A 25,301-nucleotide genomic window follows, 5' to 3' on the forward strand; every position below is an offset into this window, starting at 1 on the left:
ACTTAACTATTGTCAAGTTATTTTATGAACAAACTTGAAGGTAGTTAAGTCCACAGTCTTCAGACAAAACCTGAACTTAACTATTGTCAAGTTGTTTTATGAACAAACTTGAAGGTAGTTAAGTTCACAGTCTTCAGACAAAACCTGAACTTAACTATTGTCAAGTTGTTTTATGTACAAACTTGAAGGTAGTTAAGTCTACAGTCTTCAGACAAAACCTGAACTTAACTATTGTCAAGTTGTTTTATGAACAAACTTGAAGGTAGTTAAGTTCACAGTCTTCAGACAAAACCTGAACTTAACTATTATCAAGTTGTTTTATGTACAAACTTGAAGGTAGTTAAGTCCACATTCTTCAGACAAAACCTGAACTTAACTATTGTCAAGTTCCTTATCAATAAACGTGAGAACAGTTGAGTCCATAGTTTGAGAATAAACATGTAATTTTCATTTATACTTTATACATAACTCATCATAACATATATGTACAAAAGTAACAAATATCTCCATTTCTATGGTTATGCAAAAAAAAGGGATCATTATTACAATATTCATCTATGTGCTTATCCTATCACCTTATACAAAAAAGTAACTTACATTTCTGTTCACATGGGTACCAAAAAAACAAAAAAGCTCACTATTACAATTTTCATTCCATGTAAGTTCATAGAGTGCCAAAGCTATCATGATATCAAGGGATTGGTCGTTTGCATGTTTTCCGATTATGCCCATATTGACCACATCGACTACAACGAGATGTGCGCTTGCCCTCTCCACCAGAAGGAATTCTTACTTTCCTTGGTCTTCCTGTTGGGCGTCTTGTTTTAGGTGGTAACACAACTTTATCACGAATATGATTAGGTACTACCCAATCTATTTCATTTCCAGTTGGATAAATACACTCTGAATATGAAGATAACAATGCTTTAGTAGTAAAATACTTGGAGCACAAAGTGTAACATGAAATGTTGTAAAATCTACAAGCAGCAATAGCATGTGCACATGGAATATGATCAAGATCAAATTGTCGACATGTGCATGAACGAGTGTCTAAATTCACTTGAGCACTAATGCCAGCATAGTTAACATTACACTCCTTGGAGTTGATAGGTTCCACTAGATATGTTGCTGACATATTATACCTAGAACGAAGTTCTCCATCAGCCCACATGGTAAGTTCAGTTGACATTGACATTGCTTGTTGTTGACGAGTCACAAACCATTTTTGAAGTAAGTTTCTCAATTCTTCAACCAATTGCAAAACCGGAAGATCTCTAGCATTTTTCAACACAGCATTAAGGCTTTCAACGATCCCTGTCGTCATGATATTATATCTTTTTTCGGTAGAATATGAACGTGCCCATCGATCAACACCTATATCCATCAAATATCTTGCTGCTCTTGGGTCAATCATCTCTAGTTGCCCAAATATAAAATTAAACTCTGAAACACGATAAGCATGGGCAGCATCATGGAACAACTTATGAATTGCAGGATTCTTGAACTTTGTCTTCAAATTTTGTCCAACGTGATAAGTGCAGACACCATGCCTCGCATGGGGAAATACTTTATGTACTGCTTTCTCAATGCTACCATGTCGATCTGATATCACAAACAAATCATCAATGTGTCCAAGTGCATCATGTAGTTTTTGTAAAAACCACTCCCATGAGGCATCATTTTCTGAATCACCAATCCCAAAGGCTAAAGGGTATATCTGATTGTTGCCATCTTTACACGCTGCAATAAATAAAGTCCCTAAGTACTTTGCTTTCAAAAATGTCCCATCAACTGCAACCACAGGCCTTATTGATGTGTGAAACCCAGCAAGAGATGCACCAATCGACATAAAAAAGTATTTGAATTGATTATCACAATCAGTAACTATATCAGTAATGGTACCAGGATTTTTTTGCTCTAAAACATAGCAATAGGATGGTAAAGTGTTATAAGACTCCTCAGGTGATCCCCTAATAGAACCTAGAGCAAGTTCTTTGGCTCTCCACGCCTTATCATAACTGATTTGAATGCCATACTGCTTTCGAATGTCTGCTACAATGTCTTTTGGTCGAAATTCACAACCAATCCCTTGATATGTTTCTCTTATACTCTCACCAATCAACCAACTACTTGCATGTCGATTGTCACGAGACATCATATCTAACCGACAAGTGTGTGTTGAATAGAATTTCATTATTTGAAACATATTGGAAATCCCCAACTTGGTAGCACGAACTCGCCACTTGCATTCTTTATCAAAACATTCAACAAGCAATAACTTAGTAGTGGATTTAGTTGTTTTGAACTCAAACTTCCTTTTCAGAGCCATCATATACAACTTCCTTTGTAATTCTTTCTTACTTGAGTAAATTTGGTGTTCTTCTAGATGGTCATCACTAATTCCACTAACTATAGGTTGTTGCATCATGTTTTGTCTTTCATTTGCTACATCTTCGATTATAGTGGGATTGTCATGTATGAACCCATCACTTGTATCAATCATGGTCAAGATTTCTGCACTCTGAGCTGAACCAGTTCTGAATGAGCCAATTTGGGTCACTTGCTTATCACTAGTAGGGTTAGTATTCATTCTATAATCCTCCTCATTAATTGCAGTCTCATTCATGTTCCAATCATGAACTTTATACCCTTCATGTGACTCATTTTGAAATCTTGGTCCATTTTCACCATCAACAGTAAGAGTTTCAACTGAATCACAATGAATGTGTCTACTTTTATGCATCAACATTGAGTCCTCATTCAATTCTTTATCAATCTCAGAAGACATATGACATTCGAAATAAGAATTGCAAATTGATTTCTGATTGTGATTATCAATTCTCTTTTCAACTGTGATGCACAATGGAACAGGCAGCTTACCATTTGTACAATTTAAACCAATAAAGAATTTCACATCCCCATCATCAGTTAGTTGTATAGGACTTGTGGGTATGTTGGCATTGAATACATACTTCATTGAAAGAAAACAATTTGTTGGATCTAGCTTCAAAATATGATGGACAACCCCTAATAACTCTTTATATGATATAGTTTTCGGGATCTCAATGCCTTTACCTTTACTTCCTTCGAAATAGAAAACATTTCCATCTCGTACCCATTCTCCTTCATATAAAAGCATTATTCCTATTTCATCAACCACTGAAATAACAGAATAATTCAATTAGTGGCATCAACAAACAATATTAGAATATTTTTTAGTTACATCATAGCATTAGCACCAATAAGTAGGTATTAATTTTAAAAAACTCATTCATTATTAAATACATATTATTTCATTACACATATTTATTTTTTTAATAAACAACAAATAAATAACATTATTAATCATCTTTACTACCTCAAATAATACCAATAATGATATAGAAATACAATGTATATAGTTATTAAATAAATTCAGACATTGTAACTCTAAACTATTTTAAACAATAAAAATATATTTGTTTACTAAAAGATTGGTTATGTTGTAATTTATTTAATGTCAAGGCTAATTTGCAAATGATTCAACTCAAATTGAGTATAATTAAATACAATAACAAAAATATAATGTTACTATAAAATAACTATATACAATCTTAACTTACTTCAAGTTCAACTTAACACACGTCAAGTTCAACTTAATATCCGTAAGGTTTTGATATATAACTAAAAAAGATAACTTTATATATTATGTCAAAAACCTATTAACACATATATTTACATCTATATAAAGCACAAATGTGCAAACAATACCAAAACCATCATAAAATTCCATAAGTTTTATTACTTACCATCATTTGATTTTTCCATATAGACAATGTTTCTCCACGCTACACTTTTTAAGCTGATTGTTTTCTTCTTTTAATCCCTTTTTTCATGGTTGTAAATGATATTAAAAAAATTATAACAATTTCAAACTTATTTAAATATTTACTACATCTCATTAAATGTTTGAAAATATTCAATAAATAAAACATGAAAGAAAAAAAATATGGAAAAATAAAAATAAACGTACACTGTTTATCCAACCACAACTTAAAGCGCTTTAAGTTGAAGAAATCTGAAGAGAAACTGTGTGAGACTTGAAGAAATGCACTGAAAAGAGAGAAACGGAATAACAGGAGAAAATGAAAAAAATGAGAAAGTGGAAGAAATAATAAAAAGGAGGTGAATGGAGGGAAATAAAATTAGAATGGGAGGGAAAAAGGAGTTGATGTAGCTGAGGGGTATTTTTGTCCAGATCGGACCATTTTAGAGGCTATTAAAAGTGGAGGGTTAGTTTTACAATATTGAGGGATTTTTGTCCCTTCTGATCAGTTTTCCCTTAATTTTTTTACAAGAGAAGGGATGAATTTAGCTCTTAGCCTTAAAGGCCACCCAAAGGGCTCATGACGGTCCATAGTCATTGGGCCTCGGGCCAGGTACGCGTACCTAAAACGTAAAACTCGCATTTTTCGAGGGTCTATAACGTAATTCCACCACCTTCACAACCATGAAACCCTAATATGGGCTCTCTTTTAACCTAGCGAGTCGCAACTACATCCAAACCCTAGAAACCCTAATCCTTACCCCTCTTCCCCTGACGCGAAGATGCAGATCTTCGTGAAAACCCTAACGGGTAAGACCATAACCCTTGAGGTGGAGTCCTCTGACACCATCGACAATGTGAAGGCCAAGATCCAGGACAAGGAAGGCATTCCTCCGGACCAGCAACGCCTCATATTCGCCGGGAAGCAGCTCGAGGACGGCCGGACCCTAGCTGACTACAACATCCAGAAGGAGTCTACCCTCCACCTGGTGCTCCGCCTCAGAGGTGGCGCCAAGAAGAGGAAGAAGAAGACCTACACAAAGCCCAAGAAGATCAAGCACAAGAAGAAGAAGGTGAAGCTCGCCGTGTTGCAGTTCTACAAGGTTGATGACTCCGGCAAGGTCCAGAGGCTGAGGAAGGAGTGCCCCAACGCTGAGTGTGGCGCCGGCACTTTCATGGCCAACCACTTTGACCGTCACTATTGCGGTAAGTGTGGTTTGACTTATGTTTACCAGAAGGCCGGTGGTGAGTGAGAGAGATGGCGCCGTCTCTGATTTCATCTTTGCTCTAGGATATTGAGACCAATAATGAGGTTTAGGACTTGGTTTGGTGGATTTATCATGTTTTGTTATGCTTTATGATACTTTAAAGTCACAGTTTTGGAGTTCAAAATGCTGTTTCAGTTGTTAGATTCTGGATTATCGTTGTTGAATTCGATATGGTCTGATAACTTCGATGGGTTTTTACAATTGATCACAATGCTATTATTTTGATTCTATGTTAGTTGATTTGTGGGCTATGATTACTTTTGTTCGGTGACTTGGTTGTTTACACTGAAGCCTTTGTCCTCCATCATGGAAGTGCGAAATTCTCAACCTCACAATATGTTCCAACTGCATTTATTTTAGTTGCTTTGCTAAAAACTTGTGATCTCTTAAAATTTTGAAGCTTAATACTCTGTATTCTGGCCATGTGGATGTGGTAATCCTTTTAGTTATGATGATCTGCTGCTAAGCAGCTCTCCGAATAAACAGAGCAAAGGTAATGAGTTTTGCTTCTTATTGAAGCCCAAACTGGCCTATATTTTGGAAGTCACTGTTTTGATTTTTATGTCCTATTAGTCTTGATTTGGGGAAGATGTGTTTTAGAGATGTGCTTGGGACTTTGTAGAGCTGACCAGTCCAGAGGCACTTCCCTCCAATTTAGAACTTCAAACAATGGTCCCTTGTGGAATAAGTTGAGGATGGGTGGGGGGAATTTGACAAAATGGCTATGTAGCTTAGTGGTAACTATGGATTTGAAGGAAATCTCTTGGGAAAGGATCAAATCCCCATCTTGCCAAAGGCACTATGTGGCTCTTCAAGTCCCTCTGATATCATTGGAGAATAAAAATTCATATCTGATGGAGGTTGTTGCATTGTTTACCCAGTCATATTTTAAGTATTAAAATAAATCTCAACATGCTATTCTGACTTCAGTTCATGGTTTTATAAAGCACACTTAAAGCGTGCCAAGGCCCAAGGTGCAACCACTTCCCAGCTGTAGCGCCTCGCTTGACAATACATGGACCTTGTTGAAGAGGCATGCCTTGTCTACTTTACTTTTCCTTTTTAAACTCTTTTATTTTTGAAATTTCTAATTATGTATTGAAATTTATATAATTTCATTACTTGTTTGTTTTAAATATTTGGAATCTTAAAATTTTTATTGATTGGATTAGATTTTGAATCATATTTTATAAAATTAATATGCATCTTAGGTCATATTTTACTTCACTCAAGTGCGCATCTTGTGTTACGCCTTGTGGCTAAGTTGTAGGAGACTTTTTGTACCTTAGGTGTGCCTTGTGCCTTTTAAAAGTATGCTTCAATTACTATTTGGTTTTCTTCTTCTATATGTGTGTGTGTATGTATATATATATATATATTTTTTTTTTTGATAAATAAGCACATAGTATATTAGAAGAGGCAAAGAAGCCAAGAAGCATACAGGGGGTATACAAGGCAACAAGGCCTCACAACAAAAACAAAAAAGAGCAAGGAAACCCTTCTTCTATATGTGTGTGTGTATGTATATATATATATATATATATATAGTCAATTGGTTCATTTAAGATTCCTTTTAATGTTAGAGGTTTTGTCTTTCCTTGCCCAAATAATTTGCAGCAAGGGCTAAGAATTGGAAGTAGTCCTATCTGAGCATTTGTCTTAATTGCATTGCAAATGGTATTTAAGGTCAAACTAATCATAAATGGCATCTGTTGTATGCACTGTTAGGAATCTTAGCTTTAGGTCATGATATTCGAATCTTAGCAAAAGCAAATCTCTCATAAGGCAACAAAGTTTATTAATGCAATAAATAGGTTATAAATGAGCAAGGAATATCCATCTTTTTGCTAAACAGGATGTATTGAGCTCATAATTCATTAGATACTTTTATTAAATATCAACTAAGTATTGTAAGGGAATTGCTCCTTGTTGTTCAATCATTTGACAACTTGTCATTTGTTGATAAATGATCACTATAAGTCAGACTCAGTAGTAGGTACATCTTGTTATGCAATAGGTTGCTTGGTTTAGGTCTTGGTTCCATCTTTTGCCTGTTTGTTTTGATCAACTCCTGGTGCCCGCACTTTCTATGTTTTTCCTTTGCTTTTGGTTGGCAATGTTATTCATGCTGATGCTTGTAACACCAATGAATTAATCAATCCACTTCTGTCACCATCTTTGTTTATGCACTTGGTAATTGGGGGTGGGATGCCCCTACCAATGGCGGTTAAGACCCCTTTCAATAGCTCAAGCACCAGCTTATTTACAGATAAATGTGTCATCTAGTAAATACGATGATGTTCTGATATATGCGGAGGATCTCGAGTAAATATGAAAAATATTGATGCAAAAATACTTACACATTGACTGAAAGATTTTCCGCATTCATTGTGTCATGGAGGTTGACAAATCTACTCAAGACAATTTTAATCTTGAACTAAAAATCATATTGAAAAGGTGTTATAATGAGTGGAAACCAAGCAAGCAAGGAAACGTGAAGACAGCACCAAAGCGCCAAGATAGGCTCGCAGTGTGGGCGCCTGAGGTTTGAAACAGAGGTTCCAAATGTCAGATATGGCTATGTTTCTGATTTTGGGATTATTTCATCCCTTTTAACCAAATATATTTCTTATTCATACAAGGCTGTTGAAACTGACAATTCAGTCACCTCAAGGGAGGGTTCTAGTAGAACGAATAATTGAAATAATTGTACATGGGGCTTACCATTGTATGACATGTTTATTTCATTACTGGCCCATGCTATGAAATTCATTTCTTTCTCTTCTCATAACAGATTGAATGTGTGAGGTTTGGAGGTGAGAGAATAGATCTCCCCACATTCAACATGATTCAAATATTAATTTGATTCATAAATCAATTGGACTCTGTAGTCCAATTCAAGTGGGGGTTCAAAAAAATGTGTATCTATAGCTAACCCACAAAAAGGTTGAGAAACTGTTGGGAAGAGCCTCCCCTAGGCTCTCTGATGGAAAAGCTTGGGCACTGGCTCAAGCCTGCAAGATGTTCAACAACCACATAATTTATGGAAGGAATGCCTGAGCATTCCTCCTTTATATACATAAGCATACCAAACAAAATCAATACAAGTCTCAACTTAAACAGACGCTCAATTTCGAGAGCAACCTGGAACTAATGAACCCTGATGAACTCGTGGGGGAAGAATCTCGAAAAAATTGAAATTTTTGCTTTCATGATCAGTGCAAAGAGTCCATAACAGGGGATGTGAAGAACAGCCAAGCAGAAATACCTGCAGGATGGACACCGACTTCAGATATTGTGTATTCATGGGTTAAGGCAAAGAATAGGATGAAATGGCGTAGATGGTTTACCATAGAGGCGCCCATTGTGTTGAAAGCTCGAGGAAAGGGTATGGCCACCTGAGAGACACGATAAGTTCAGTCTTGAAGCAAAAGTCTCAGAGCAGAGAGGATGATTAAGAACAATGCTTACCATGAAAACCCACAAGCGTGGATGACCCATTGGAAAATAACATAGATACAGCTCCAGAGCACAAAGTACGACAACCGGAACCATGGGAATGGCTGGAAAACAAGATGGACAGTCGCTTAATTTTTATCAGTAGGTTATTAACTTCTTGATGATTCTATACTTACAAGGCTATTGAGGCTGGTATCAAGGAGGAGGAAGAACGCATTCATAGTATGCATGCATCCCATCAACTGCCAACCATAGATCAAACCAAAATCAGTGGAAAGAGGAGAGTGAAAAATTCAGTGCAGTTCATGTATAGTTAAAAGGGAAGGGATGCCATTCCCTTCATCTTTAGAAGAAAGGTTCCTCACCATGTTCAGTCCAAGGTGTGCATTTGACAGAAATGGGACTATTACACACCAAAATACAATGTCTGTTAGGATTACCGCGCCCGCACAAGTCTGTTGTTATTGCCCAAGAAGAAAAATTAGCTTCAACCCGCATAATGAAATTTCTTCATGAGATTTTGCAAGAAAACACTTTCTACAAACATTAGACAGAAAATTAAAGCTCTGATTTCTGTGCTGAATTCTTCTTAGGCTAGTTCATGAACTGACCTGATACGCGATTTGCATAAGATATCCCAACAATCCTGCTCTCCGCTGAATCGCCTCTTGGTCATAGTGGCTTTGCAGCTTGATGGTGCCTCTGATTTCTTTTGCCCTGAATATCACAGCAGTTGATGACCTACTCTCTTCCAAATCCTCTGTAACCCCATTCTCAGAAGGTGGTTTCATGGAGTATACCCAGCATCCATAAGCAGACATGCAGCTCCCGAGCTACAAACAGAAACGATATATAGAGCTATATTTATACTTGTTATCCAAGCCATATGACTGCATCTATGTAGTAACCAAGAAACGATTTTTGTTCTAAAGTAGAAGACATACCGCAAAGTATACTATGACTAATGAAAAAGTCCACCTGCAGATCAAATCATATCACAAGAGTACATCATCAGATTAAGAAACAAAACTCAGATAAAATCTCTAAGATTCTCAGCAATGTAGCAGCTGGGCAGTTGCATGCAGAATTTGAATGTGAAACTCAGCATTCAAGATTAGTTGAATTCAAACCATAGATGGTGGAAACGCTTCTCAAAATAAGTAGTTTGATATGAAGTCCTTTTTATCATCCACTCCTCACAATAAAAACAGTTGTCTTCTATACAAAATGTTCACTAATGATTCATTAGGAGAGAACAGGAGTGTTGTTGGGTTCTTTAGACTCGATTATCATTTGCTCTTAATTCTACAAAAAGTTGCATAATCTGTTGTTCCCATCTCATTTTTCCTATGACAATAGCAAGGGCTTCAAACAACAGATGATTTTTATGCATTTTGTTATTCCTAACTGATATGCATTCTTCCACAACCCTTAGAAAAGTTCAATTTTCCCAAATTATATTAAAAATTTTCTTCGTCAATATGAGGGAAAATTATGCTAAAGAGTTCTGTAAATGAGTGAATTGGCATTCAATCAACTGAATCTTATCTCTTAAATCATGAGGGTTTCGGTTAATGAAACATTTGACTAGTACAATCGTACCGATTGTAGTGAATTTTTCTATTATCTTCTATATCTAGAAAATTAGTACTCCAATGGGCACAAATATACAGGAACAGAGCACAACATGAACAAGAACATCAAGAGAAATTGAACAAAATATAAATAAAAGAGAAGAGCTTACTCTGTGTAATAAACAAAGATTGTAGCATCCCATTTGAGGACGTCCCAGGCCAAGAATCCGGCCATCACAAAAAAGGAAACCACTCTCAGAAGCAACAGCCAAACAGGGTGCACCCCTCTCCAACAACTGCTCCATAGCTGTGAAGAGCTCACATGGCCCAGCCTCGTGGTACCCACATACCCCTCACAGTCTGGCCTAGCAACCAACAAGCTCTCATACATGGTTCTATCTTCATATTTTCCGGAACCTTCCTTATTCCATATCACCCAGAGAGAGCCACAGAAGGCCGCAGCCACTATCCCAAAACAAATGAAGTCGTACCAGTACACCACCATTGCCATGGTCGATGAACACACCACCTTGGCCCTTGCCCAGAAAAAGGAAGATCAAGGATCCAAAGGTGGAAGATTGGTAGTTCCAAAAATTGGTATTTTGACGGAATAAACCCTGGAATATGGTGTGTTGTGGGAGGTTCAGCTGGAGGTCTGATCAGGTGGGACTGGTGGTTTTGACTGTCTGGTTTGGTGCTGCATTCAAAAGTTGTTAAGGGAGTGAAGGCATGTTGACCCTTAGGAATTTGGCCGGTGACAGCTCTACAAAAGGATATTAAATTTTATGGCTGAACAAATTTTTCATCCTAAACTTCCATTTTCATAACCACTCATCCAATAATTTGGGTCAATTTTAATAATCTAATGTATTATTCAATCTTTTTTTTTTCTTTTCTTTTCTTCCTTTTTACCGGAGGCTAGTTTGAACCTAATAGCTTGTTTATTTTTGTATTTATAAATTAGTGAAGTGAGAAACAAAATAAGAAAATAATTGAATACTTATTATTTAATGATTTAAGTTGATTTTAAATTAAATTATACTTAAGTTCTTAATTTAAAATTTATTATTTAATTTTTGTTTTAAGTATTAAGATTATTTAATAAAATTAACTTAAAATATATTTTAAATAATTAAATTGACATATTTATTCTCATAAATTATAACTAACGCAAAAAAGGTCAAATAACAGTAAAAATGGTGGAGTAGCAAAGAAGATCCTAGAAGTATTAGGAGAAACGAAGATAAAAATATAAAATAAAAATATGGATTTAAGAATAAGTTAATTGATTTTATTTATTATTTATAATTAATTTTTTATTTTAAATCATACTATTAAATTATTTTATTAAATATACTTAATTTACTTAATAATTTAAATTAAGTTATTAAACTTATTTATTAAACACCCGCTAAGTTTAGAGGATGTACTCGTAAATTGAATTAGAAAATATTCTACTTGATTTTGGGGTTATATGTATTTCATTATTGAAGCTACATGATTGGCTTGATTTATTGTAGAAGTGTAAGAAGATATGTACTTTAGCTTATTTTAAGACAAAAGTCCACCATGAGATGTGAAGTGATTGCAATTAGTTAAACAAAATTATTGCAACAAATATGGCAAAAGTTCATGCCACTAAAATACTTGATCGTGGGGTTGGGGACATACTATAAAGACAAAATTATATAAAAAAAATTCTTTTCTTTTTAATGGTAAATGGGTGCGAGTAAATTAATTTAATAATTTAAGGTGACTTAATAGTTTAATTTAAGTCATTCAATAAATTAAGTATATTTGATAAAATAACTTAATGATATAACTTAAAATAAAAAATAATTTTAATAAATAAATAAAAATAATTAATTTATTCTTAAATATATATTTTCATTTTATCTTTTTATCCTCATTTGTCCTAATAACTTAATGATAAGACAAAAATTATTCAAAATTCATAAAAATATTTGAAAAAACTAAAAAATAAAAAAAATAAAAAATACATATATTAAAGTTATTTTGTAAATTTAATTAACATAAGTATAGTTAAAGAGAAAAATATTAGTAAGTAAAGATACATTAGTCTTAATATATAATTTATCATTTATCTTATCAAATTAATTTTAATTTATAAAATATTATAACTTCATTATTTGTTTTTATATTTTAGTATTTTTTTAATAAATTTATATTTTTAATATTTTAAAATAAAAATATTTAAAATTAGAAGGATAAATATAAAAAATTTAAAAGTAAAGTGATAGTAATTTTTTAAAATATGATTAATAAGATAAATGATGATATACTTAATATTAAAATTATAATTTATTTAATTTAAATGCATTTAATAATGTAAAATAAATAATAATGAATATGATTTTTTAATATTTATATTTTTATATTTAATTATTATATAAATGATATAAAAAGAATTGTTAAGAAATTTATAATATTGGTTTTTATATTTTTATTAATCAATTAAATAAAATTTAAAATAAAATAATTGTTTTATTTTAACCATTCGTGTTGGCCCGTGCTTCCGAAATATCGGCGAAAAATCGTGTTGGCCCTCACCCATGACACACAAACTTAACCATTCAAGCAAGCTCAGTCTAAATTTGTTTTCTTTTTCATTGTCCTTTCCGTTGTTGAATTGTTGTTTTTTTGACTAAATAAAAAAAATCAAAATATATTCAATTTAATTATATTAATTAATATCAACAGATTATTTTAAGTTAAATAAAAAAATCAAATATTTTGATTTTTTTCATTTAATCAAAAAACAAATACCCAAAAGTGTAACATATATAGTAAAAGTTTTTCCATGAGCTACTATGATACAAGGTTTGCAAAAAACAGGCAAGTAGCAATAGAAATTATTATAAAATCATTGGTTTATAAAAATATTAAAATAAAGGCATTTTAGTCATATCTTAAATGAATAGCAGTCGGTCCTTTATATGAAATAAAATATATTTTACTCTTTTTATATTCAAAAAGTAACAAAAAAAAAACCATGTGTTTTTAAATATTTTGGTCATGATACACCTCATCTTAATTTTACCATAAAGTTGGCCCATAGTGTGATGTAAATATATTAATAAAAAATATATAATTATACAAATATACATAAAGCTTTAACATGAGTATTTCAATAATGCTTATATTTATAAATGAGATAATCATTCTATTATATTATATAAAATATTATAAAAAATAGAAATTAATCTGAACCATTTTATACACATTTTTCTTATTTCTTATATGTATACTATTGAAAATCCTCTCATTCTATCAAATATCTCTAGTCCTTCCTCTTATCTCTATCTATAACCTATAATCTTCACAAACATATCTATCTCATAGCATTTTTTTATCATGACCTAAAATATTTATAGATATTTTACTACTCATTTTTTTATTTTATAAAAATATTTAATATTATAATAATATATTTATAAATATATATATATATATATCATACCCAATAGGGCATAGATAGAATCTGAGACCCTTTCCTACAAGGACATGGGTGTAGTCAGTCTAACATTTATGGCAAGAGAGAGGGCAGAAATCTGGTGAGTTTTCATGCTCATCGTGGACATACCCTTCCAAGTTTGCACATCTGCAGTCTCACAGTGCCTTGTCTTTAGACCGGCAAGTGGACGTTGATCCCAAGAATTTTGGTGTCCTCACCCCAAAATTAAGCGATCACATGTGCCATTAACAATGCTAATCCTTTCATTTGTGGTTGCATTTAAGTATTTAATAAGATCCTCCACTCCGCCCACACTTGACAATCCCTGCATCAACAAATCTACCCAATACCTTGGCTGGCCAGAGTACAAAGATGACGTTTTACTCCTGCCCAAACACCAATATTCAATCACAACATGCCAAGTTATGGAACACAAAGATTGAAGTTAGAGCTGGAAGTGATGATACTTCCACAATAGTTTACACATCAAACCATGAGCTGGAAAATGGGCACCAAAATAATCAATTTCTCCTCATCTTTTGTTTTGAAGCCTCAATCGAAATGAGCATTTTTAAGGGTCATGACATTGGCAAACGAGACTTATGAACTGAAGAAGTGGAAATTAGAAAAGATCTCATTGCAGATTACAAGGAAATGGCACATGGGAACTGCTAACAAAGTTTGACTTGCCCTGCAAGTTGAGTTCAAATTTACAAAGAAGTTCAAAGAAAAAAAAAATTAAAATATTTGCCACTCATCCATAAAATATTGGCCCATTGACGAACTGTGATGAGGCAGTACTGCTCTTAGGAAGCCGAGAAGCTGTGATTAACCACTGTAAACCCTCCATCTATGGCCAAATTATGACCACTGATGTAAGCAGACTCATCAGAAGCAAGAAATACAGCAGCCTCTGCGATGTGCCTGGCCTTCAACACAATGCCTTTCAGGTTGGAGAGCGCTAGAATATTAGCTTCAACTTCACTTGGCTCCAGATTGTATGCTCTACAAGAAAGAGGTGTGGCAGTTCCAAATGGGGACACGCAGTTGACTCTAATCCCATACGCCCCCAGCTCGCTGCAGGCCGCTCGAACAAGGCCTATGAGAGCATGCTTTGAGGTGGTGTAAGCGTGCGGGCCGGCTCCCCCAAGTGCGGCTGCGACACTGGTAGTGCATATGATGGATCCTCGGATACTTCTAGCCACCATGGCTCGAGCCGCATGCTTGATTGTGGCAGCAACTCCGCGGACATTTGTAGCCATGGTGTTGTCAAAGCCCTGGAGGTCTAGTTCTAGAATTCCGGTTAAGGGGCCTATGATTCCGGCATTGCTGAACAGAACATCCAGGCTTCCATATTTGTCCAAGGTGTATGCCACTGTCTCCTCCACCTGCTTCTCATCTCTTACATCGCAGTGTCGGTAACTAACCTTCTCTGATCCTATCGAGGAAATAACCTGATGGCCTAATTCATCTTGAACATCAGCTACAACAACAAAAGCCCCATTCTCTGCAAATAATCTCACAGCCTCCTCACCAATCCCACTAGCTGCGCCAGTCACAAGTGCCACCTTACCCTCCAACCTATCAAACCATATTCATCCATAAAACATCTTTGTGAGCAAAAAGGGAAAGGAAAATACAGAGATGGAAATCAAGAATCAGACATTCAAGTAGAAGAAAACTCACCTTGGCCTAGACATTGTTCTCTTGATGGGTGGCTCAAATCTTACAATTAGACTCTTGGATCTGGCAGTTTATATTAGGATTGTAGTTTGATAAATTATTAGGTTTGCAATGATGCTGAGCTCGAGAAAATAACAAGTGGAACAAACTGTATTAGCTCATTAACAATTTATTAATCCCCTTTCCATCTCTTCAGTTATTGTAGCAATTGGTAATAAAGTAAGAGAGACTAAACACATTCAGTGCTCCCAGCCATTGCCTTGGTTCAAGTCAACTAATCATAAAAGGCTAAAAAATTAAAAGAAGCTTGCTCTGTTCCTCTGTTCCTCTGCTTCTCTGTTATTGAACAACTTTTCTCAGCAAAAGTTTTATATAGTTCTCTGGATTCATTGGCTTATTATTAAAAGCTATTTATTTGTCTACTTTTTATTTCGAATGGATCCATGATCACATGATCACTTTAGCATCATTGTCCCCTTGGTCTTGGCCATAGATCGGGTCTTCAGAAAAACAATTCCCTGAAGGGCTTTTTTCCGATCTTTTTCCTAGGCTACAATGATTGATTAGCACTAATAAGCATGGAAATCTTAAAACCTATGCACCTCCCCTTCCCTCCTTGTGTCACAACAATGCATAGGAAAAGTATAGTCACCGTCTTTTATGCATCATGTCTGGATCCAATGCTTGTGCAACTTCACTGCTGGGCTCACTCTTTCATGGATTAGTAGGCTTAATAGGCTGCGGTGCTCGAGTTAGTGACATCTCCTGTGTATCAACAGAGTATTAACCTCGGTTTCAGGTTGTGCCCTGTATTTAATTGTGAAAATGGTACCATATGCAATGCATCTTGACTTTTCAAAATTGAAAAATTAATGGCCCTGATTTAATTTGATAATCTCAGTGTCTGTAAGATGAATTGCACATGGATCAACAGCATAAAATCCATGGAGTTCAAATACAGAATTTGTGTTCAACATATTATTTCCTGAGTCTGGACCTAGTAGTACTTAGAACACTAACCCCTCCATCAACAGCTAAATTATGTCCAGTTACATAAGCTGATTCATCTGAAGCAAGAAACAGAGCAGCCTCAGCTACATGTCGTGGCTTCAAAATAATTCCCTTCAACTGTGAGAATGAAGAAGCTGATGCTTCCACTATACTTGCGTCTACATTGTACATGCCGGTTGACATGCGCGTGGCAACTGCAAAAGGAGAAACACAATTGACCCTGATCCCATACTGCCCTAGGTCATCAGCAGCTGATCGGACAAGGCCGAGCACAGCATGCTTGGATGCAGTATATGCCGGAGGCCCAGAGCCCCCCAGTGTTGAAGAGACACTCCCTGTGCAAATGATGGAACCGCGTACTTGCTTTTCCACCATTGCTCGAGCCGCATGCTTGATGGTTGATGCGGGTCCTCGAAAATTTGTAGCTATGGTATCGTCAAAGCCATCCATGTCCATTTCAAGGATAGAGCCAATGGGGCCTGTAATGGCTGCATTGCTGAACATGATGTCCAGGGTGCCATACTTCTGTATTGCGTAGGCCACAGTTTCTTCCACTTGCCTTTCATCTCTAACATTGCAATGGAAGTAACTGGATTTCTCTGGGCCAATTGAAGCAACAACCTGATGACCCAACTCATCCTGAATGTCTGCAATCACCACAAAAGCTCCATTCTCAGCAAATAACTTTGCAGCGGCCTCACCAATTCCGCTGGCTGCCCCTGTGATTATTGCAACCTTACCCTCCAACCTGAAAACATAAACAACCAAAAGGTAGAATTAAGAAAATTATCAACAATATATGTATCCAACCACTTCCAATTATGTAGATGCCGTCCATTTTAAGCCTACATGAGACAGAGCTGGTCATTACAAATGGTATCATAACTATGCTCTCCATGCTTCTGCTATGCCACTCTAATACCATTTTTAATGACCGGCTTCATCCCATATAAATATAGTCTACTCTCTGGAATCAAAGCAGAGAATATCTATACTATTAGAAACGGGTTGTTACAACATAGAACTTGAGACAGAGATTGCTACCTCGGTTTAGCCATTGATGGTTTGCAGGGAGTTTCTTCTTGAGGAATGGTCTGGTTCAATGTGCCTTTTACCTTTCATCTTGAGCTAATATAAGCCTTGTGAGGCATCTCCTTGTTTTGGATGCATGCAAAAGAGTCGCCTTGGTGCAGGGGCATGTTTTTGGTTTATGTTTGTTGTCATTGAAGTAGTCGGCAAAATATACAAATTTATGTTTATGTCTTCCTCAGTTCAATCGACAAACAAGGCCTATTTTTCTTTTTCATCCTCGCTTTCTTATCGTTTAGCTGCCCCTGTAGTTTCCATATGGTTTGTATCAGTTTAGCCGGCCCAACTCTTATTCCCTTCTTTGATGGCCGTTTATAGAACTGAATAAAATTAAAAGAATGAAAATCAAAATCAAGAATTTAAATTTTATAAAATAATTATGTGAAAATAAACTAATATCTTAAATTTTGTAAATAATTGCATATTAAAAATAATTTAAAAATTTTACTAAAATATGTGAGTGTTTGATAAAACTTAATATTTATTATTTAATCAATTAAATTAAATTTAAATTAAATTATCCTTAATTATTAACTTAGAACTTATTGCTTATTTTTTTACTTTAATTATTAAAGATTAATTGATAAAATTAACTTAAAATTTATTTTCAACTATCAAATTGACACATTTACCTTCATTAATTTTAACTAATATTTATCCTTATTGATTTTAACCTATATTTATTTTCTTTAATTTTAAATAATTAATTTATTTGTAAAATATCTATATTTAAAATATGGTAAGATAATCATAAAATATTTATCACAAAAAATGAGTAATGGATGTGAAATCATGATACAAAGTGTGAATAGGTAAAAATATTTAAGATTAAAAATAAGTTAATTATTTTGACTTAATATTTAAAATTAAAAATAACTTTAAGTTGTAATATTAAGTCTGTGAAACTAAGGTTTGGTTAATCTCGGTTTTGATGATAAAAAAACAAAGTTTAGAACTAATGATTATATTTCAAGTACGATTAGGCAAAACGATTTCTAAAGTGGCAATCACAAAGACAAATCAAGCCAAAGAGAAATCATGAAGAAAAAGACCACCTCAAAGAGAAGTATTTTTCAAGACCCAAATTTCATAAGATCTCTTTGTAAGGTTGTTGGTACATTAGGATTTCCATGCATTACATTTTTTACTTATGCACCGAAATCATCCAAGAGTTATTTTGCTTTAAATATTTTTAAAATTGGATGATTTCATGTTTTCAACTAAAACCTTGTGTCAAATGTTTTTTCAAACTTGTTTAAAAGATTTTAAGTTGAAAAAGTTGGTTGTTGAACCATATGAAGAACCGATCGATCCCCAACTCAATTGGTCGAGGGTGCAAAAAAAATTTCTCTTTCTTCCAGAACGGTTGTTCAACCGGTCAAGGTTGAGGTCCGGTCGAGGTCCAACAATTACCTACCAAACATTAAATGCTAACGACTAGTCAACCTGTCGAACCCCCAATGGCTAGTTTGGTTTTTTTTCTTCTATAAAAAGACTTCTATCTTCATTGTTTCTAGAACTTAACCTTCTCAAACCTTTCTTGAATATATTTGAGCCTTGGAAGAGTGTTTTGAGTGCACCATTGTTCTAAAACTTGCATATATTTAATACATCATTCGATCCTAATTTTCTTATATCATTTGAGCTTAAAGTTTTTGTACTAGGATTTTTTGAGATCAATTGTTGTTCAAGAGTGGGGTATCGATCTCTTGAGAAGTATAAAGGGTGCTTGGAGCCAAAAGTCCAAGAGGGTGGATTGGAACCATAATTCAATTGTATTACTTGAAGGGTTGGTTTGGAAGTCTTGAATTTACAAAAAGAGACCATCACCATATTCGCCCCCCTCCCCCTCTTCTAGGATGATTACCATAGGTTGGATTAACCTAATTTTTCTACCAAAGTCATTTTATTAAATATGGTTTATTTATTTAGGTGGTATTTGTTTTTTTTTTTTTACTGAATTTAAAAATAAAACTTAAAACTAAATACTGTTAAGTATTAAGTTATTTGTTTTTGTAATATTTATATTAAATACTAAAAAGTAAAAAAAAAAAAAAAAAAAAAAAAACCTAATATGTTACTTTTTTTCAATCATTGAACCGAAAAAGTTATCGATTCACGGTTTATTGGTCGGACTGGCGGTCGAATTGCGGTCGAACCGGTGACATCATAAATATATATTTTATTAAAATTAATAAATTAATAAATTCTATCTATCAATAAGCTGGTAACCCAAGCCATTATTTGATTTCAAGTTAGGGATTTACCCCAATTAATGATGTCCAGCAGCAAATAACAGAATAATCGAAATGAAAGAATGAAAAAAAGCTTGCCCAGCCGTGAGGGGGGGGGGGGGGGGGGGTTCACCAGTTGGACCACCAGTTCAAGCGATCCAACCTCGGTTCAATCCAAATCTAGTTCAATTGATCGGACCAGACCAGAACCGTGACTGGCCGATGGTTGGATCGAAACTGTGACCGGCCGGTACGGTTTGATTTTTAAAACATTGCTTTTTTTCATTTAGCAAAAGTCAAAATATTTGACTTTTTTTCTTTTTCTATTCAATAAAAAATTTATAGTAAGTCATAAAAAAAATATAAAACAAATAACCTAAAGTCAAAAAATAAATCACTTTTAACAAAAAAACTAAAAAATCTGATTACTTAAATTAAGTTATTAAATTGATTTGTCATATATCTTTTTAGTCATTTCTCAATTTTCTCTAGACTTTTATTTGCTTATTAAATTGTTTTTCTAAATAAAAAATAAAATAATGTTAAACTTTTATATTTAACCACAAAAAAATAGTTATTGAATTTTATTTTTGAGAATGTTATATTAAAATTATTTTTATAAAAAATAATATATATATTTTAATATTTTTAATTAAATAAAAATAATTCTCCTACGGCATTTAGTGAAAAATATGAGTCCTTTCAGTAGGAGTAAAAATTTGGTAAATAACAACTAACAAGGGAGAAACTACTAAAAAAGAGTTGAGAATTCAAAATTATTGTGAATTACAAAATTTAGGAGGGTGAGGGTGATGGGGAGGTGAGAGTGGCAAAGGCGTGTCCTAACAATCTGTTACACGTGGCAAGCTGAGACGTGCAGAATCGTAACGAAATTTGCATGGGGTACTGCAGCAGGTGGCCTGGGATTCTGCACCACCACAACGCTGAGCGCAATCCTATTCCGTACGGGGCTATGGCGTGAAATTAAACCTTCCAAGGCTACAGCTGGTAAACTTAGTTGCCAAAAGAAGTATGGATGAACAGGAACCATAACCAGACAGATTGAACTAAAATGGCCTGTTTGGCTTTCGAGAAAGCACGGGAAAATGAAAAAAAAAATAAGGAAAATAAATATAGGTGAGTAATCTGCATTCTGAAATTAACAGAAATAACTCTTCCATTTAAGAATCAAAGCAACATCGTCCAAGAACCATGGAAAGAAACCCTAAATCTTCTGCAAAGAAACCCAAAATGATATTTCGCTGGCGCAGATTCCATTCAAAGTTTCTCACATAGAAAGCACCAGTGAACCCTAATCTACCTTCTACTGTAAACGAACCCAAAAAAGAGTGGATCTCATTCTAATATTAGGAAGCATATTGTAAAACCCTACTCTACTAAAGATCATTCCAGACAACTAAAAGAACCAAAGACAAAGAAAACGGTAATCAAGAAATCTGCACCAGTTGGTCTCGCTAGTTCTTCTTGTTCTTGTTCTTGTTATTCTTCTTCTTCTTCTTGGGAGCAGAATGATCCTTGATCATATCGTATAGCTGAGTCCCGATGAGAAAGCAAAGGTATGGATCGACAGTAGCATAGGCGGCCTTCTCGCAGGTGAGCACTCTGTCGTACCAGTCGTAATGACTGATCCTATCGTACCACTTCATATCCTTCTCTGGCCGAACCACATCCATGTGCTTCCCCAACACCGCCTTCGCCAGCCGGTCTAGATCATAGCGACCAAGATCCAGATCCTCCCTTCGCAGCCCCTCAAAAGCCAAAGTCCCCAAATCCACTGTGTTCACCATCTTCAACCTTTGCTCCCGCAGCATCCTCTTCGCCAGCGTCTTCATACCAACACCAACAGCAACAACGTTTGGATCAGAGAAAAACTCCGTCACGCACCTCGGCGGGTCGTCGCCAGGCTCCGGCAACTGGTAGATGAGACATTGCGAGCCGATGCAGAGCTGAAGGATGCCATAGGGATCGTCACCGGGGTCGCTGCAGGCGACGTTTTTTAACCAATCGGCTTCAACCTCGGCACAGACGCCGACGACTATCTTCCCGTGGCTGTTCCGGCAGCTTTTCAAAACTTCTTTGAACCACTTGGCGGCGGTGAAATCACAGAACGTGGAAATGGTGAAGATGCGATGTGTGCGCTCGTTCTTGAGGTCCTCCACGAACACTTTGTAGGCGTGGTAAACATATCTCCTATCGTCTACGACGTCCTTCTTCGCTGTGATTCTCAGCATCGTTCCTTCACCAGAGACACAGAAACACAAACAACCGGAAAAGAGAGACGGTGAGAAAGGTAGGGTGAGGTGATCTCTTTTTCCTTACTTAGAGGCGAAGTTCAAAAATGAAATCATTTCATTTTAGTTTCACTGGCTTGGGTATTTATTATGTTGTAATTTCATTAAATACCAAACAGTTAATATGTGTTTGATAATTGAAATTCCAAGTAACTAATCTCATATTTTCATGTTGTGGAAAGTATTAATTTATTATTTTATTTTATCTTAAATTTACCATGTCTTCCATATACTCTTCTTTTTTTTCTTAGCTGGCATCATATTCCATTGAAGAAATAGACATGTAATGATTTAATAATTTAATTTTTATGTTTTAAATAAGAAAAAAATTAAGGTAGTGTTTGGTTGAAAACAATTTTGAATTGTATCAATTTTTTAGAGGATTTTTGAATTAAATTTGATGAAATAATCCTAAATTTGTAATAATAATCTCTTCGGTATTTGAACTTTGAAAAGCAAGATATAAATGTCTTTCAACATTTGGATTCTTTTTATATAAGTTTTAGAAGAAAATATTACTTTTACTTGTGAAGATGAAGTGTACTTTTATCAAACATAGGTCATTTTGTAAGTTAAAATATATAGAGAATTAAAGTTGGTTTGGCGCTTGATTTAAAAATAATTTTATGTTTTTTAAAATAGAAAATTGTTTTGAAAACTTTCTAACACTATTTTGATTGCTACTATTTGAGAATAATTTTTAAAAACAAAGATAAATAGATAACAATTTTAGAAAATAAGTAAAAATTATTTTCACATGTTTTTAAAAATAAAAAGAAAACATAAAACGATTTGATTATGTTTTTTTAAACTTATTTTTATTTTTAAAAATCGATTCATTCAATTGTTGATTGATCGCGAATTACTCTAAATGAACGGTTCAAATTATCCCCTTATTTTGTAAACATGAAAGGCGAGCCTTATTTTATTATGACAAAGTCCACACCCACTCCAACCATTTTGTGGGCTAAGGCTTGAGCCCAAGTGATGCATGTGCCCTCTGTGAGGATGGCTTTTATAGGCATCTTTTCATCCTTATTTCTCTCAGAATTCGATGTGGGATTGCTAACTAATATCAATGAAAAAAATATAACAAATCTCCACTAAGAGGGCTTGAACCTTGGACCTCAAGTCTAGTTATCAACCTAGGACACCACTCAGCTATAAAACAAAGAAAATAAGTAAAAATTATTTTCACCTATTTTTTAAAGTAAAAAGAAAACATAAACCGATTTGATTATGGGTGGGTATTGGATCGGTCATGAATCACCTAAACCAGTGATCGAATCGGTGACCCGGTTGAACCAGATAGTTCTAAACGAATCGAACGATTCAAGTTATCCCCTTATTTTGTAAACATGGAAGGGTTCCATTGGGTTTAAGTGTTTTTGGCTAAAGCCCATGCTGACCTGTCTTATTATGACAAAGCCCACACCCACCCCAAACATTTTGTGGGCTGAGTCTTGAGCTCAGGTGATGCATGTGTCCTCAGGTCCTGTTATCAACCTAGGACACCACTCTACTACATACATTTTGTCATCAAATATGCCAAACAAAATAATATATATTAAATTTTAAATTTTTTTATAATATTAAATAAAAATAATATAATATTTTTAAAAATGATAAAATTAGTTTAAATTTTCATTTTCATTTTTAATATATTCATATTTTATTTAATAAATTTTAAAATATTAATATGATTTAATTTGATAATATCAAAGATATAAAATAATATTAATGATTTTTAATTTATTCATATATATTTAAAAAAATTTATAATTATTTTTAATTTTAATAATATATAAATTATATATTCATGATGTCACCGGTTCGACCGTGGTTCGACTACCGGTTCAATCAATGAACCGTGAATAGATAATTTTTTCAGTTCCATGAGTTCAATTATGAAAATATTGTATTTTATAGTGAATTGGAAGCTTTTAAGAACTTGACACCTGGCCAAATATGTCTCTTCCTTATTTATAAACTACCATCTAAGTCGTTATTTGTAAATGTTTACAATAATTCTCTAGAACATTCGACACAAGTTCAAGGACTTCAATCTAACAATGGAGATGTGCAAATGTCTAGGAATCATTCTAGAAGCTAGTAAATGTATATAAGCTGCATAATGGGACAATTCAAAATTTCCAAGATTGCATTTTAATTTATTATATGAGTTGCACTTAGGCCCGCCTCCTACTGTCAGTCTACTTGACCTGTGCCACACATTTCATAGGACTTTTCTTAATAGTGCAGTAATTTAAAAAAGTTATTCTTAAATTACTGTAGTGGAAGAAGTTATTACAAATATAGGGTAGTTTTTGCCACATAAGAGAGGAAAGAGGAGAGAGGGTGAGAGAGGAGATAGGAGAGAGGAGAGAGGGTGAACGGTAAAATTTTTTAAAAAAGCGAACTCGTCTCTTGAAGAGACGAGTTCCATGAAAGATAATTATTCAAGGAAACTCGTCTCTTCAAGAGACGAGTTCCCATTAAAAAAAATATATATATATTTTTAAAAAATTCACAAATTAAAAAAAATAAAATAAAATTTGGAACTAAAGGGAACTCGTCTGAAGAGACGAGTTCCCATGGGAAAAAAAATCCCAAAAAAAAAAAAAAAATCCTAAAGGAACTCGTCTCTTGAAGAGACGAGTTCCCATGTAAAAAAAAAAATATTTTTTTAAATATATATTAAAAAAAATAAAAATAAAAAAATAAAAAAAACAATTCCTCAAAATTCCTAAAGGGAACTCGTCTCTTATAAAAAAAAATAAAATAAAATTCAAGAGACGAGTTCCCTTTACGAAAAAAATATTTTTTTAAAAAAATATATTTTTTATTTTAAAAAATCCCAAATTAAAAAAAAAAAAAAAAAAACAATTCCAAAGGGAACTCGTCTCTTGAAGAGACGAGTTCCCATGTAAAATTTTTTTTTTTTAAATATATATTAAAAAAAAAAAAAAAAAACAATTCCTCAAAATTCCTAAAGGGAACTCGTCTCTTCAAGAGACGAGTTCCCATGTAAAAAATATATATATATATATATATATATAAAAAAATTTCAAGAGACGAGTTCAAAAAAAATATTTTTTATTTTAAAAAATACCAAATTAATAAAAAAAAAAAAAAAAAAAAAAAAAAAACACAATTCCAAAGGGAACTCGTCTCTTGAAGAGACGAGTTCCCATGTAAAAAAAAAATATTTTTTTAAATATATATTAAAAAAAAAAAAAAAAAACAATTCCTCAAAATTCCTAAAGGAAACTCGTCTCTTCAAAAGACGAGTTCCCATGTAAAAAAAAATATATATATATAAACTCAATATATATATATATAAAATATTTTTCAAGAGACGAGTTCAAAAAAAATATTTTTTTAAAAAAAT

At 33.9% G+C, this 25,301-nt stretch overlaps 6 protein-coding genes across 6 annotated transcripts; 1 reads left to right on the forward strand and 5 right to left on the reverse strand.

Annotated features, from left to right (window-relative positions):
- Positions 1 to 691: 691 nt before the first annotated feature.
- Positions 692 to 2,788, reverse strand: LOC132254116 (uncharacterized). The gene has a single exon (XM_059738809.1). The coding sequence runs from the start codon at positions 2,786 to 2,788 to the stop codon at positions 692 to 694; it is 2,097 nt and encodes a 698-aa protein (XP_059594792.1).
- Positions 2,789 to 4,400: 1,612 nt separating this feature from the next.
- LOC100258943 (ubiquitin-40S ribosomal protein S27a-like) lies at positions 4,401 to 5,308 on the forward strand. Its single transcript, XM_002279842.5, has one exon. It carries the CDS (start codon positions 4,588 to 4,590, stop codon positions 5,056 to 5,058), a length of 471 nt encoding a protein of 156 aa, XP_002279878.1. The 5' UTR covers positions 4,401 to 4,587; the 3' UTR covers positions 5,059 to 5,308.
- A 2,611-nt stretch (positions 5,309 to 7,919) lies between these two features.
- On the reverse strand, positions 7,920 to 10,853 carry LOC100253796 (uncharacterized). Its single transcript, XM_002279949.5, has 8 exons — positions 10,277 to 10,853; positions 9,477 to 9,510; positions 9,144 to 9,365; positions 8,898 to 8,987; positions 8,709 to 8,774; positions 8,545 to 8,636; positions 8,424 to 8,471; positions 7,920 to 8,341 (listed from the first exon to the last, which is right to left on the reverse strand). Exons 1-8 carry the CDS (start codon positions 10,615 to 10,617, stop codon positions 8,224 to 8,226), a joined length of 1,011 nt encoding a protein of 336 aa, XP_002279985.1. The 5' UTR covers positions 10,618 to 10,853; the 3' UTR covers positions 7,920 to 8,223.
- A 3,328-nt stretch (positions 10,854 to 14,181) lies between these two features.
- LOC100250275 (short-chain dehydrogenase reductase 3b-like) lies at positions 14,182 to 15,267 on the reverse strand. The gene has a single exon (XM_002272906.5). It carries the CDS (start codon positions 14,841 to 14,843, stop codon positions 14,388 to 14,390), a length of 456 nt encoding a protein of 151 aa, XP_002272942.3. The 5' UTR covers positions 14,844 to 15,267; the 3' UTR covers positions 14,182 to 14,387.
- Positions 15,268 to 16,242: 975 nt separating this feature from the next.
- LOC100245155 (short-chain dehydrogenase reductase 3b-like) lies at positions 16,243 to 17,043 on the reverse strand (the record flags this gene model as incomplete). Its single annotated transcript, XM_019220967.2, has 1 exon — positions 16,243 to 17,043. A coding segment is annotated over one exon (801 nt), but the record flags the coding sequence as incomplete, so codon positions are not given.
- Positions 17,044 to 21,073: 4,030 nt separating this feature from the next.
- On the reverse strand, positions 21,074 to 21,850 carry LOC104879844 (uncharacterized). Its single transcript, XM_010654241.1, has one exon. The coding sequence runs from the start codon at positions 21,848 to 21,850 to the stop codon at positions 21,074 to 21,076; it is 777 nt and encodes a 258-aa protein (XP_010652543.1).
- Between the last annotated feature and the right edge of the window lie 3,451 nt (positions 21,851 to 25,301).

The sequence above is a fragment of the Vitis vinifera genome, chromosome 7 (assembly GCF_030704535.1).
Source record: "Vitis vinifera cultivar Pinot Noir 40024 chromosome 7, ASM3070453v1".
In the NCBI taxonomy this organism is placed as follows: Eukaryota; Viridiplantae; Streptophyta; class Magnoliopsida; order Vitales; family Vitaceae; genus Vitis; species Vitis vinifera.

What these genes read in the sequence shown, in the direction of transcription:
- LOC100250275 (XM_002272906.5), bottom strand. Translation starts at nt 14,843, where the DNA reads ATGGCTACAAATGTCCGCGGAGTTGCTGCCACAATCAAGCATGCGGCT.
- LOC100258943 (XM_002279842.5), top strand. Translation starts at nt 4,588, where the DNA reads ATGCAGATCTTCGTGAAAACCCTAACGGGTAAGACCATAACCCTTGAG.
- LOC104879844 (XM_010654241.1), bottom strand. Translation starts at nt 21,850, where the DNA reads ATGCTGAGAATCACAGCGAAGAAGGACGTCGTAGACGATAGGAGATAT.
- LOC100253796 (XM_002279949.5), bottom strand. Translation starts at nt 10,617, where the DNA reads ATGGCAATGGTGGTGTACTGGTACGACTTCATTTGTTTTGGGATAGTG. An exon ending in TTATGCAAATCGCGTATCAG is followed by an intron (nt 8,988 to 9,143) that starts GTCAGTTCATGA and finishes CAATAACAACAG; the next exon opens with ACTTGTGCGGGCGCGGTAAT. An exon ending in CACACCTTGGACTGAACATG is followed by an intron (nt 8,775 to 8,897) that starts GTGAGGAACCTT and finishes TATGGTTGGCAG; the next exon opens with TTGATGGGATGCATGCATAC.
- LOC132254116 (XM_059738809.1), bottom strand. Translation starts at nt 2,788, where the DNA reads ATGTCTTCTGAGATTGATAAAGAATTGAATGAGGACTCAATGTTGATG.